The following is a 10,994-nucleotide window of genomic DNA, read 5'->3' as shown; positions in this document are numbered from 1 at the left end:
TTTGAGAATGAGTTATTAACAGTTTTTAACAGTTATTAACAATTTTTTGTATTTCGTATGGTTCTAGGGGCCTCATATGCAGTATACAAATATGTATGGTGACATATTTATGCATTTCAGTCCTCTAGAATATGTTTTGAAACTTTATTTGCTATTTTTTCATATATTTCCCATTATCACTATTTTTTAAACAATTTCGTAATGATGTCTTCCTCCGTACTTCAACTGTCCTTTCGTTCTTTTCTCTTTCTCTTTCACGGATGCCATGTCCTTTGGAATCTTGTTTAGACCAAGTCAATGGCCTTTCAGGCTTCCTCTATGTGAACAGGAGCTCACTTTTTGAATAATAAGAATTCTATGTCACGGGGGTGGAGGGGGCCTCAGGATTTTAGAGATGCTTAGGGGGGAGGCGTGGCCAAAAAAGGTTGGGAACCACTGGTTTACAGGGAAGAGGACATGTGATCCAGTCTGTTTTAAGATGCAGACTCTGGGAGCTGGATGGGCATGGTCTGGGGGAGGCAGAAGTGGACGTAGGAAGACCTTTTCAGGGATGAGGTGGGGCCCCCTCTCTGACTCAGAGCGGCACAGCAAGCCCCCCTGTTCGCCGCACAGCCACCACGTCTTGCTTGCTTGGTGGTTTGCAACCACACTGTTAAATCCTCGGGAGTCTCCCCAAGCCCGGGAGTCCCACCTCCTTCGTTGCACACATACAGGCAGAGTCTTCTCAGGTGAGAGAGGGAGACAGAAAGTCCCACTTTCAGAGTCCGGCCTTGAGTCACAGTAGGACAGGAGGCAGAACAGGAAGTCTTGCCCAAAAAGTCCTGCACAGAGCAGGCCATTCGCCCGGTCACACCTGTGTGGCTGCCCGGACCGTCTTCGGGCCCCCGCCTGGGGAGATGACTGGGCTGGGGCTGGTGGCCTGGAAGAGAGAGAGAGAGGGGTGGGGGGACAACCTCAGGAGTTACCCTCATGTGGCATGACTCACCCTTTTCTAGCACTAGCTCTCACTATTCAGAAATTAGCGGGGTTTCCTCCACTGACGAGGAATAAAAAATGTCTAGCCGCCCTTGGGAGGAAGGAGACATACAGCTTTACCGGGAAAGAGAAATTCCATCCCACTTCTGAGAGAAAATGGGAGTCTGGCCCATTTTTATGGGGAAAAAAAAAAAAATAAAGGAGGTCCCATCTTACTCCCTCTGTGGGGAAAATCGGAATGTCACGCTTCTTTTAAAATACATGAAGCAAGCATGTCAAACTCGCGGTGCATGAGGAATATGTTTGCGGCCCAGCCAATGTAACCGTATGTAAGAAACGTTTTAATAAAAATTTTGTAACTTAATGTTTACAACATCCTGTTGTACATAATTATTAATAACGAAAGACAACGTTCGCTAATGACTGATGACTATAATCGCGTTGCATTCATTTCCCTTACGCGTCTTACACGCAGGCGCACCATTTCTCTCCACTAATACCAGCAGCGAATATTCTAGCAGCCGATGGCCACTTCGTTAGTCTTGGACTGACTTGTTGGGTGTGCACAACGGGAAATGTTTCGCTTTCGGAGAACAAGAAAAATAGGTTTATTTGCGTGACGCTTATTAATCTGTGCAGTGATTCAGTGCCTGGTAAGCTAATGTTCAAGAAAAAAATATTAATTTTTATTAAAATGTTCTATTCTTTTATGTGAACGATGACTCATTTATCCCAGCCCTTTGCATTCAGCACGTCTCTATTGAAATAAACCCACGTGTCTATGAAAATTGAAGCTTTGGGGGTTTTTTGCGGCCCCACAGACACTTACACCTTGTTTATTTGGCCCGTGTTAGCCTCTGAGTTTGACACGCTTGACATAAAGGTTGGATGGGAAGCCCAGTCGAGCCTTTATATATTTTCAAAAGGATCACATTTTACCAGGATTGTGAAACTGCAAACGAGGAAAGCTGCGGGAAGAGAACTCAGACCGTTTCATCTCCCTGGCTAAATAACAAAGAAACTCCACACTACTCACTTGGTGGGCCCTGGTTGGGCTCGGGGCCTCCAGCGGGACTTTGGGGGGCAGAGGCTGTGGAGTCTGCACCGGGACCACGCTCTGCATCTTCTTTTCTGGTGGGGGGATCACAGGGGCAAAGGTGGGGAGATGCTTCTTCTTCTTGGGAATCGCTCCTGGAAAAGAGAGAGGAAGAAAAAAAACAACAAAAACAAAAGAAAACAGAAACACGTGATTGGCTGCCCCAACATCCCGACCCAGCGGATGGAAAGGGAAGCTGGGGGCTGAGAAGTGGAGCCTTGGTCTGATTGGCTGATAGGGACCTGTAACCGTGCTGATTGGTCCAGCCAGGCCTCCAATCGGGTTTTACCTAGGGACCCTTCCCCGTGGGGCCCCGCTCACTCACCCCGAAACCTGCGCAGGCAGCAGATGCACAGGAGGAGAAGGGCTGCCAGGAGCGCCAGGCCCAGGAGGGAGCCCAGGACGATGCCAGCGATGGCCCCGGGGCCCAGGGTGGAGTCTGGAGGAGGACAAGGAAAGGGAAAGGCAAGGTTGGAACTGTTTCCTAAGTCCCCTGCCCCAGCTCTCCGAACCCAGGGTGCTGGCACCCAGCACTCAGTTCATTTAAGGCTCATTCAGGGACTGTGTGTGCCCAGCATCCTACCACGTGACCAAGACCCATTCATTGCTCAACAAACCCGAGATACCTACTCTCATGGGGGCTCATTTTAGGAGGAAAATCAGAAATGAATGCAAATAAATAACATAATTATATGCCCAGCCGGGTGTGGCTCAGCTGCTGACCATCAAACCGGAACCAGGAGGTCACTGGTTCGATTCCCGGCCAGGGCACGTGCCCAGGTGGCGGGCTCGATCCCCAGTAGGGGGCGTGCAGGAGGCAGCCCATCGATGATAATTCCTCTTTCAGCTCCTTGATGTTTCTAACTCTCTATCCCTCTCCCTTCCTTTCTCACTAAAAATCAATAAAAACATGTTTTTTTTAAAAAAAAAAAAATTGCCAGGCACTGTCAGAAGCTGGAAGGGGCAAGCAGGGCTTCTTTCTACCCAGGGACCCTGAAGGAGCAGGGCCCAGAGGACCCCTTTATTTTTCGTGGCCTCCAGAGCTGTGTGAAGATATGTGTCTGCTGTTTCAAGCCACCTAGTTCATGGTCCTTGGTTATCGCAGCCCCAGGAAACGGTTACAGGGAGAAGGAATCCGAGGAAACAGACAGGGGGAGGCAGCCCAGGAGAAGGCTCGGACAGTCCCAACTCACCGACATTGTAGACCCGGCTTTGGGATGGGGTGCCTGGCCGGGCCCCCAGGGTGGGCAGGATACGCAAGGCCCAGGCCCCCGGGTTCTGAGGAGGGAGGGGCACCACGGCCGATCGCTCCTGAGGCCCCAGGATGAGCAAGGAGACCCAGTCCTGGTAGCTGATGTCTCTGCCCCGGTCAGGCCCCTCTGGCCGGGCCTGGATCTCAAAACCACTGATCAGGGCCCCGCGCTCCACATCCCAAGTCAGCACCGCGGCGTCCTGGGCTCTCTGCAGCCTCCAGGAGGAGATGGACGGTCCTGGGGGGATCAAGGTAGGGGGCGTGATTTGTGGGTCCTAGAGGGGAGAGGGAAGGGGGCTGCCGGCCTGGACTCATAGGTCCCAGGGGAAGAAGGTCCGAAGACCCAGACTTTCCGGTCTGAGGGAGGAGGGCTGGGGCTGGACTCCTGGTTCTGAGAGAGGAGGGGCTGGGGGCCTGGTCTCCTGGGTCAGAGGGAGGAGGGGCTGGGGGCCTGGTCTCCTGGGTCTGAGGGGCTGGGGGCCTGGACTCCTGGGTCTGAGGGGCTGGGGGCCTGGGCTCCTGGGTCTGAGAGAGGAGGGGCTGGGGGTCTGGTCTCCTAGTCAGAGGGAGGCGGGGCTGGGGGCCTGGACCCCTGGGTCTGAGGGAGGAGGGGCTGGGGGGGGCCAGGACTCCTGGGTCTGAGGGAGGAGGTGCTGGGAGGCTGGACTTCTGGATTCTGGGAAAGGACAGAACTCACCAATGAGGGTGATCTTGTCGCCCCCAGCACCCAGCACCCCACTGCACAACACGGAGTAATTTCCGAGGTCCCAGTCCAGGCTGAAGTTGCCAATGAGGAGCCTCCGCCCATCCTGGCTGAGCCTCAGGCGCCCCCCGCCGCCTCCGGAGGCCAGAGGCCGCCCTTCCCGGGCCCAGGATGCTCGCGAAGGTGGCGGACAGCCGGAGGCCTCCAGCGCCACCTCGGCCTCCCCGGACCGCGCCTCCTGCACCATCGGACGCAGCAGCACTTCTCGCGGGGCCTCTGCAGGTGCAAGAAAGGCAGCGAAGGAAGTCAAGACCTTGCCTTGAAGTCAAAGAACAAGTCCTGTGGCCTGTGGCGAATCGGGACATTGAAACCGCAGCACCCCCGTCAGATGAGCAAAGCACCCACCATTCACCCCACTCCCTCATTCATTCAGCATCTGACTTCCTTAAGGACTTGCTAAGTCCATGCTATAGGCCGGGCCCTGGGCCGGGAAAGCCACGCTGTTCTCAGCCATGTATTGCTCTGAACACGTGGGAAGGTGTCAGCCCTCCTCCTGGGTCCAGGAAAGAAATTGTGGCCCTGTCTCTGCTTAAATATAGGAAAAAACTGGGTCCTTCTGGAGTTAGGAAGTTCCCCCTTTTTCATGTCCTAAAGGGGCTGAGAAAGACCCTCAGGAAAAAGGAAAGAGGTCCCGCCCGCTCTCACCTGGGGTGACAGTGCAGGTGCGCGTGGTCACCAGGTGGCGAGCCAGGCAGGTGACGGGGACGCCGCTGAGCCGGGGGTGGGCGGGGACGGCCGCTAGGAGCACGGAGTGCGCCGGGCCCGCGCGGACGCCTTCGGGGAGACCCTGGAACTGCAAGGAGGCGGCCGGGACGCCCCCGGGCCACGAGCAGCGGAAGCGAAGGCTGCGGTCCCCGGGACCCCCTTCGACTGAGCATTGTGGGGACCCCGGGGGCGGATCTGTGGAGCGGAGGTGCAGATCCAGGAGTCAGCTCTCTCCCCTCTAGCCACGCCCCCCCGCCCCCCCTCCCCGTGCATGCCCTCGGCCCCTCCTTCACTTAGCCTCGCCGGAGCCCCTCCACGCTGGCCCCGCCCCTTCCTTGAGAATCCCCGCCCCTTTCACGGGGAATCAGCTCTTCCTGGCCAGCCCCACCCTCTCTCCGTGTATCCCCGCTTCTTGGTGTTGCCTCCCCTTCTTCTGAGATCCCCGCCCCCTTTTACGGGGGATCCCTGTCCTTCGGCGAGGACCCACCCCTCCGCTGCGGCCTCACCGCTCCCCGCTGGCCCCGCCCCCTGCCGGGTATGGCAGCACCTTGCTGGTTCCCCCCCTTCTCCAGGGCTTCCCCCGCCTCTTTTTCAGGGAATCTCCGCCCCTCCATGATGGCCCCGCCCCCATGTGTATTTCAGACCTGGTTCCGCCCCTTCTCCTGGGCAACCCTGCCCCTTTACGCGGAATCTCCGCCCTTCCCTGCAGGCCCCGCCCCTCCACGTGGACACCCCCCCCACGGCCCTCCCTTGCTGGCCCCGCCCTCCGCGTTGGCACCGCCCTTCCCTTCTGGCCCCGCCCCTCCACGTGAATCCCGCCTTTCCTTGCTGGCCCCGCCCTCCATGTTAGCACCGCCCTTCCCTTCTGGCCCCGCCCCTCCGCGTTGGCACCGCCCTCTCCAGGCCCCCCGCCGCCCCGTCCCTTCCCGGCTGCGCTCACCCGCCACCGTGAGGTTGAGCAGCGAGCGGCGCCGGTGGCCGGTGCGTGGGTTCGCGGCAAGGCAGGCGTAGGCGCCGGCGTGGCCCGGCCCGACCGCGGGCAGCAGGAGGCGCGGCCCCGCGGGCACCGCGGCCTCAGCGGGGTCGGCCAGGCTCCACGCGATGTCGGCGGGCGGCCGCGAGGCGGCGCTGCAGCGCAGGGTCACGTTGCTGCCCGCGGTGACATAGAGCGCCGGGGTGGCGTCGCGGTCCGAGGAGATGGTGATGACCGGCGGGTCCGGGCCGTCTGCGTGGACGGAGGGAGTCGGAACCACGAGTGTCGGGGTCACTCGGGACTCCTCCAAGGCCACTGCTCCTCCCCGGGACTCAGGAGCCTGGGCCCCAGGCCCCTCCCCGGCCCCGGGCACCCCGCGCCCCCCACCCCGCCCCCACTCACAGAAGACACTGACGTCGGCCGCCGCCTCCGTGTGGCCGAAGGGGCTGCGGACGCGGCAGGTGTACCGGGCGTGGTCGCTGCGCACGGGGCGCGCGATGAGCAGCTGGTCGCCCTCCGCGCGGATCCGAGGCGGCTCCGCTCCCTCCGGGTCCGCCGCCTCCAGGGCGCGGCCATCCCGGCTCCAGCTCAGCTGCCCGCTGCCAGGCCCCCACCCCACGCAGCGCAGCCGGAGCTGGGCCCCCCCCTCCTCGGTCTCCGGGGCCTCGGGCTGCACCGACAGCTGGGGCAGGGGCTCTGGGAGAGGAGGCACGTGCTCAGGACCCAGCCCCCCGCCCCGGCCCCCCACCTCCTCCTGTGGGTCCAGGACTGGAAGCCCCAGCCCCTCACCCCCTACACCCCGGACTTCCAGGCTCAGCCGGGGCCGCCTCCTCTCACAGACCCGAGTCTGAGTCTGCAGCTCTTTCCTCTGGAGAACCCAGGAGTCGAGGGCCCCCCAGATCCAGCTTCCCTCCGGTGGCCCCATCTTGGCCCCAGCCCCTCTTCTCCTCCCTCCCTCCCTCCCTCCCTCCCTCTCTCCAACCCAGAAGTCCTCTCTCTTCTGCCCCCTTCTTCTGGGGAGCAAACCCCCTGGGAACAGCAGTGGCCAGCCCCAAGGTCTGCCTTCTGGACCTCAGAGCCCACTTACCATACACACCCACCGTGAACTCCCGGGTCTGCCGGGAGACCCCAGCCCGGATGACCTCGGCCGTGTAGACCCCAGCATCCTCCAGCTGGGCAGAGGCCAGTTCCAGGGCCCCTCGGGCCTGGTCAAACCGTAGGCGGTCTCGATGAGCAGGGTCCAGGCTGATCAGAGGGGCCCCGGCCCCCAGGCCCCCAGCTGCTAGCACCTTGGAGCCCCGGCGCCAGACCACCAGAGGGTCCGGGGGGCCAGGGCTGGGCGCTGGAAGCAGGGGGAGCTGGATGGTGCTCCCCACCAGCACCGCCAGGGGCCCCCCCACCTGCTGGGGGAAGCTTGGTCCTGGGGGGGCCTCTGCAGGGACTTTGGATTCGGGTCTCTGAGCAGGGAATTTAACATCCAGGTCCTCGGGGGAGAACTTCAAACCCGGGCCCTCCACAGACCCGTGAGCAGCAGGGGCTGGAACAGAAATGTCTGAAGCTGGAGGCCGCGCCGGGAAGGAAGGCTTTGGGTCCGCAGGAACCTGAGCCCCCAAGGCGTCAGGCCGTGCTGGGGAACCAGGGCTCCCGGAGATGGGGGACTCCGGGCCCAGCGTGTGGTCCCCAGCAGAAACATTTGACCAGGAGGACCCGGATCCGTCCTTCAAATCCAGGGCCTCGGGAATCCGTTTGGAATGGGGGGTGTCCGCCGTGGCTCTTGAACCTGGAGACCGATCCGGAATGTTCCCTGCGGGGGTGGGGGGGGGGGGGGTTGTTGAAAGAAACGTTGGAACCCTGGGCCCTGGGAAGAGCTTCCTGAGTCAGAGATGAAATGGGTTCTCTGAACTCCAGAAGGGGCTCTGGGGGTGAGGACCCCTACTCCCCAGGCTGCAGAGGAGAGGAGGGGAGGGCGTTGGGGGGCTGCTGAGGAGGGGGGCTGGTGGGAAGGGGTGAGCAGGAGACTTACCCAGGAGCAGGAAGAGCAGCAGGGCCTGTGAGGTGTCCATGGTGCTGCCGCACCCAGGAGGACACTGCAGTGAGACTCCCGGCCGGCACCTGTCCTTGCCGGGACAAGTCCGACAGGACTGGTGGCTTACTGGGCGGGGAAGAAGGGAGCCAGACCCAGTGGGAGGTGCCAGGGTCCCCTACCCCAAGCTGGTGGCCTAGCTACCCACCCCATCCCACTGGTCCTCATGAGCTGGTCCCAGCCTGTATCCCCCCACCCCCACCCCGCAACCCCCGCCCAGGGAGGAGATAGTCAGACCTGAGTCCTAGCTGGGAACATAGGATAAAGCCAGGAAGACTTCCTGGAGGAGGGTGAGGTGGCCTTTCAGAGAGCCCCACCTCTGATGGCCTGGGCCTCAGCTCAGGCTTCCTACTCCCCAGCCTCCTGGCCTCGGGTCCCCGCGGTCCTGCCTGCAGCCTCAGGCATACCCACGTCTGGCCCTGCTCCTCCTCTGCTCCAAACCCTCCCATGACTTCCTGTTGCCCTCGGGACCAAGTTCCAGGTGGCTCTCTCCCACCCCTCATCTCTCCTGAGACCCAGAACTGTATCTTCAAGTCCCCTAGAGCCGCCATGCCCTGCGTCCCACTAAACTCCGCATCGTCCCTCTGACCCGGCGGTTCTCAACCTTCCTAATGCCGCGACCCTTTAATACAGTTCCTCATGTTGTGGGGACCCCCAATTTCATTGTTACAAATTGAACATAATGAAAGCCTAGCGATTCATCACAAAAACAATAGGTAATTATATGTGTGTTTTCCGAGGGTCTTAGGCGACCCCTGTGAAAGGGTCGTTTGACCCCCCAAAGGGGGCACAACCCACAGGTTGAGAACCGCTGCTCTCACCCGACCCTCCTCCCGGATTCTCCACCTCAAGTACAGTTCCACCATCTGTGCAGAGGCCAGGAGCCTTCCTCCCCCCGCCCTCCCCATCCCGCTGTGCATCTCTGCCCCCTGCCTCTCTCCCATTTCTCCCTCTCTGTTCCCATGGGCCGGGTCCCAGCAGAAGCCCCGTCCCCCATCCCCTCACCTAGCCTTCTACCTCCAGCCTCATCTCCTACAGTCCCTGAGTCCTCCCAGGACCCTGAGTCCCTCTACACCCAGAGCTGCCCCTCCCTCTCCCCTGCTCACAGCCCTCCCGTGGCTGCCTAGGGCTCTTGGGAGGCATCCAAGGAATGGCTAGACCCTGCCTGGCCTAGTCCCACGCACTCTGCCCATTCCCTCCCACCTCCAGCGCTGACTCTTTGAACACCCTGCCATTCTTTGTCCCATCTCTCCCCTCCCAGATCTGCAGACAAAGTTTCCTCTGCCTGGAATGCTCTCCCTTGCTCTCCGCCCCCCTCCAACCTGGCTAATCCACAACTTGTCCTTCAGGTCTCTTATTAAGAACCAAAATAATAATTGCCACTTATCCGGTGCCAGGAACCGTGCAAAAATGTTTCCCAGACGTTATGGGCTGAACCCTTCCAAACGCCCTGTGAGCTGGTGTTTACCATCCGGGAGAGAGCAGCTCAGAGACAGGCCTGTTGGAGGTTGCACGGCCTGAGGGAGAAGCTGGGCGGATGGCCAGGCTGGGCACTCCTTCTGAAAGCTTTTCCGACCGCCCCATGCTGGCCTCACCAGTCCTCTGAGCTTGCCCAGGTAGAGTTCTCGCCATGCGGATAATAGTAATGATAATACTATATAGTGAGCATTTTCTGCATGTCCAGTGTGGTTCTTGAGGTGCTACATTAATCCTTGAAAACCCCATGGGGTGGGCTTTATAGTGTAAAGACAGTCGCAAATTCAACCCTCCTCCCATTAGGGAGTAGAGTCTCGGGCCCCTCCCCGTGCCTCTGGGTAGGCTCTCTGACCTCTAGACCAGTGGTTCTCAACCTTCCTAATGCCCCGACCCTTTAATACAGTTCCTCATGTTGTGGTGACCCCCAATTTCATTGTTACAAATTGAACATAATTAAAGCATAGTGATTCATCACAAAAACAATATGTAACTATATATGTGTATTCCGATGGTCTTAGGCGACCCCTGTGAAAGGGTCGTTTGACCCCCAAAGGGGTCGCGACCCACAGGTTGAGAACCGCTGCTCTAGACCAAGAGAGTACAGTGGGAATGGCCCGGTGTTTCTGCACCGAGGCCTCAAGAGACTGGCGTATTCCACTTCCTGCATCGTGAAACACTCCTGCTGGGAGCCCAGCCGCCATGCTGTGAGGAAGCTCAAGCAGCCGCATGGGAAGGAGTAATGGCCCCTAGTGAACAGCCGGCTCGCAAGCCTGTGATGGATCCATCTTGGATGTCGTTCCTCTGGCCCTATCTGAGCCATGGAAGAGAAGCCAGCTGTTCCTGCCAAGCTCAAATCTCAGGTTTATGAACAAACGAAAGGATCGTTGGGTTACGCCACCAAGCAGCAGAAAGCCCGACTGTCACTAACTGCACCTGATGGAGGAGGAAACTCAGGCTTAGAGAGTAGGAAGTTGTCCAAGGTTCTCCCGGAGACGGGGATTGGGCAGGATCTGAACCCAGGGCCTCGGGATCCAGGCCCAGGCCTGTAACCCCTGCATGAAGCTCTTACTGTCTCAATAGGCCAAATGAATAGACCAGGGGTCCTCAAACTATGCCCTGCGGGCCACATGCAGCTCATCCCGGCCCGCAGTGCCCATGTGTGGAATGTGCGCAGCACTCCCCGACTCCCCTCCTTCTCTCTGTCTCTCGACTCCTCCTCTCAGTCTCGGGTGTGATCGGACGAGTCACGAGCTTGCCTGTACAGAGCCTGTGCTGCCTGAGGACCGAGGTAAGAACAAGTTAGGATTTTTTTTTTTTTGAAGTTAGGAGGTCTTTTTTTTTTTTTATTTTGCAGTTAGTAGGGCCTTTTTTTTGAAGTTAGGAGAGCCTTTTTTTTTGAAGTTTTGTGTTTTTACTTCAAAATAAGATATGTGCAGTGTGCATAGGAATTTGTTCATCGTTTTTTTTTAAACTATATCCCGGCCCTCCAACGGTCTGAGGGACAGTGAACTGGCCCCCTGTTTGAAAAGTTTGAGGACCCCTGGAATAGACTGAGGCTCAGATTCGGAAAGTAACTCACTTTAAAGTGAGAGTCACTAAGGCCGACTCCAGGTCCCAGCTCTTCCCCGCGCCAGGTTTTGATAATCTCTTGCTTGTCTGTCTCCCCAACCA

The 10,994-nt window shown here is 58.9% G+C and overlaps 1 protein-coding gene across 2 annotated transcripts; it reads right to left on the bottom strand.

The window, feature by feature from the left end:
* VSIG10L (V-set and immunoglobulin domain containing 10 like) lies at positions 1 to 7,997 on the bottom strand. 2 transcript variants are annotated; one of them, XM_036296170.1, is made up of 10 exons: positions 7,788 to 7,997; positions 6,852 to 7,544; positions 6,167 to 6,460; positions 5,732 to 6,016; positions 4,732 to 4,986; positions 4,021 to 4,302; positions 3,265 to 3,561; positions 2,397 to 2,510; positions 2,012 to 2,166; positions 1 to 919 (listed from the first exon to the last, which is right to left on the bottom strand). In XM_036296170.1, the coding sequence occupies exons 1-10, from the start codon at positions 7,825 to 7,827 to the stop codon at positions 848 to 850; spliced, it is 2,487 nt and encodes an 828-aa protein (XP_036152063.1). In that variant the 5' UTR covers positions 7,828 to 7,997; the 3' UTR covers positions 1 to 847. The 2 variants fall into 2 exon arrangements, with proteins under 2 accessions (XP_036152063.1, XP_036152062.1); XM_036296169.1 differs by having other exon boundaries at positions 2 to 919; positions 6,852 to 7,568.
* Positions 7,998 to 10,994: the final 2,997 nt, after the last annotated feature.

Source organism: Myotis myotis, unplaced genomic scaffold (assembly GCF_014108235.1).
Source record: "Myotis myotis isolate mMyoMyo1 unplaced genomic scaffold, mMyoMyo1.p scaffold_m19_p_28, whole genome shotgun sequence".
Taxonomy (NCBI): Eukaryota; Metazoa; Chordata; class Mammalia; order Chiroptera; family Vespertilionidae; genus Myotis; species Myotis myotis.
This window is presented reverse-complemented; position numbering and strand designations above follow the sequence as displayed.

Bases quoted from the DNA above. Each gene is read 5' to 3' on its own strand.
- VSIG10L (XM_036296169.1), bottom strand. From the start codon at position 7,827: ATGGACACCTCACAGGCCCTGCTGCTCTTCCTGCTCCTGG. The intron at 7,569-7,787 runs GTAAGTCTCCTG...CCACCCCCGCAG, and splicing joins GCTGCTCTTCCTGCTCCTGG to GGAACATTCCGGATCGGTCT. The intron at 3,562-4,020 runs GTGAGTTCTGTC...TGATCCCCCCAG, and splicing joins CGACAAGATCACCCTCATTG to GACCGTCCATCTCCTCCTGG.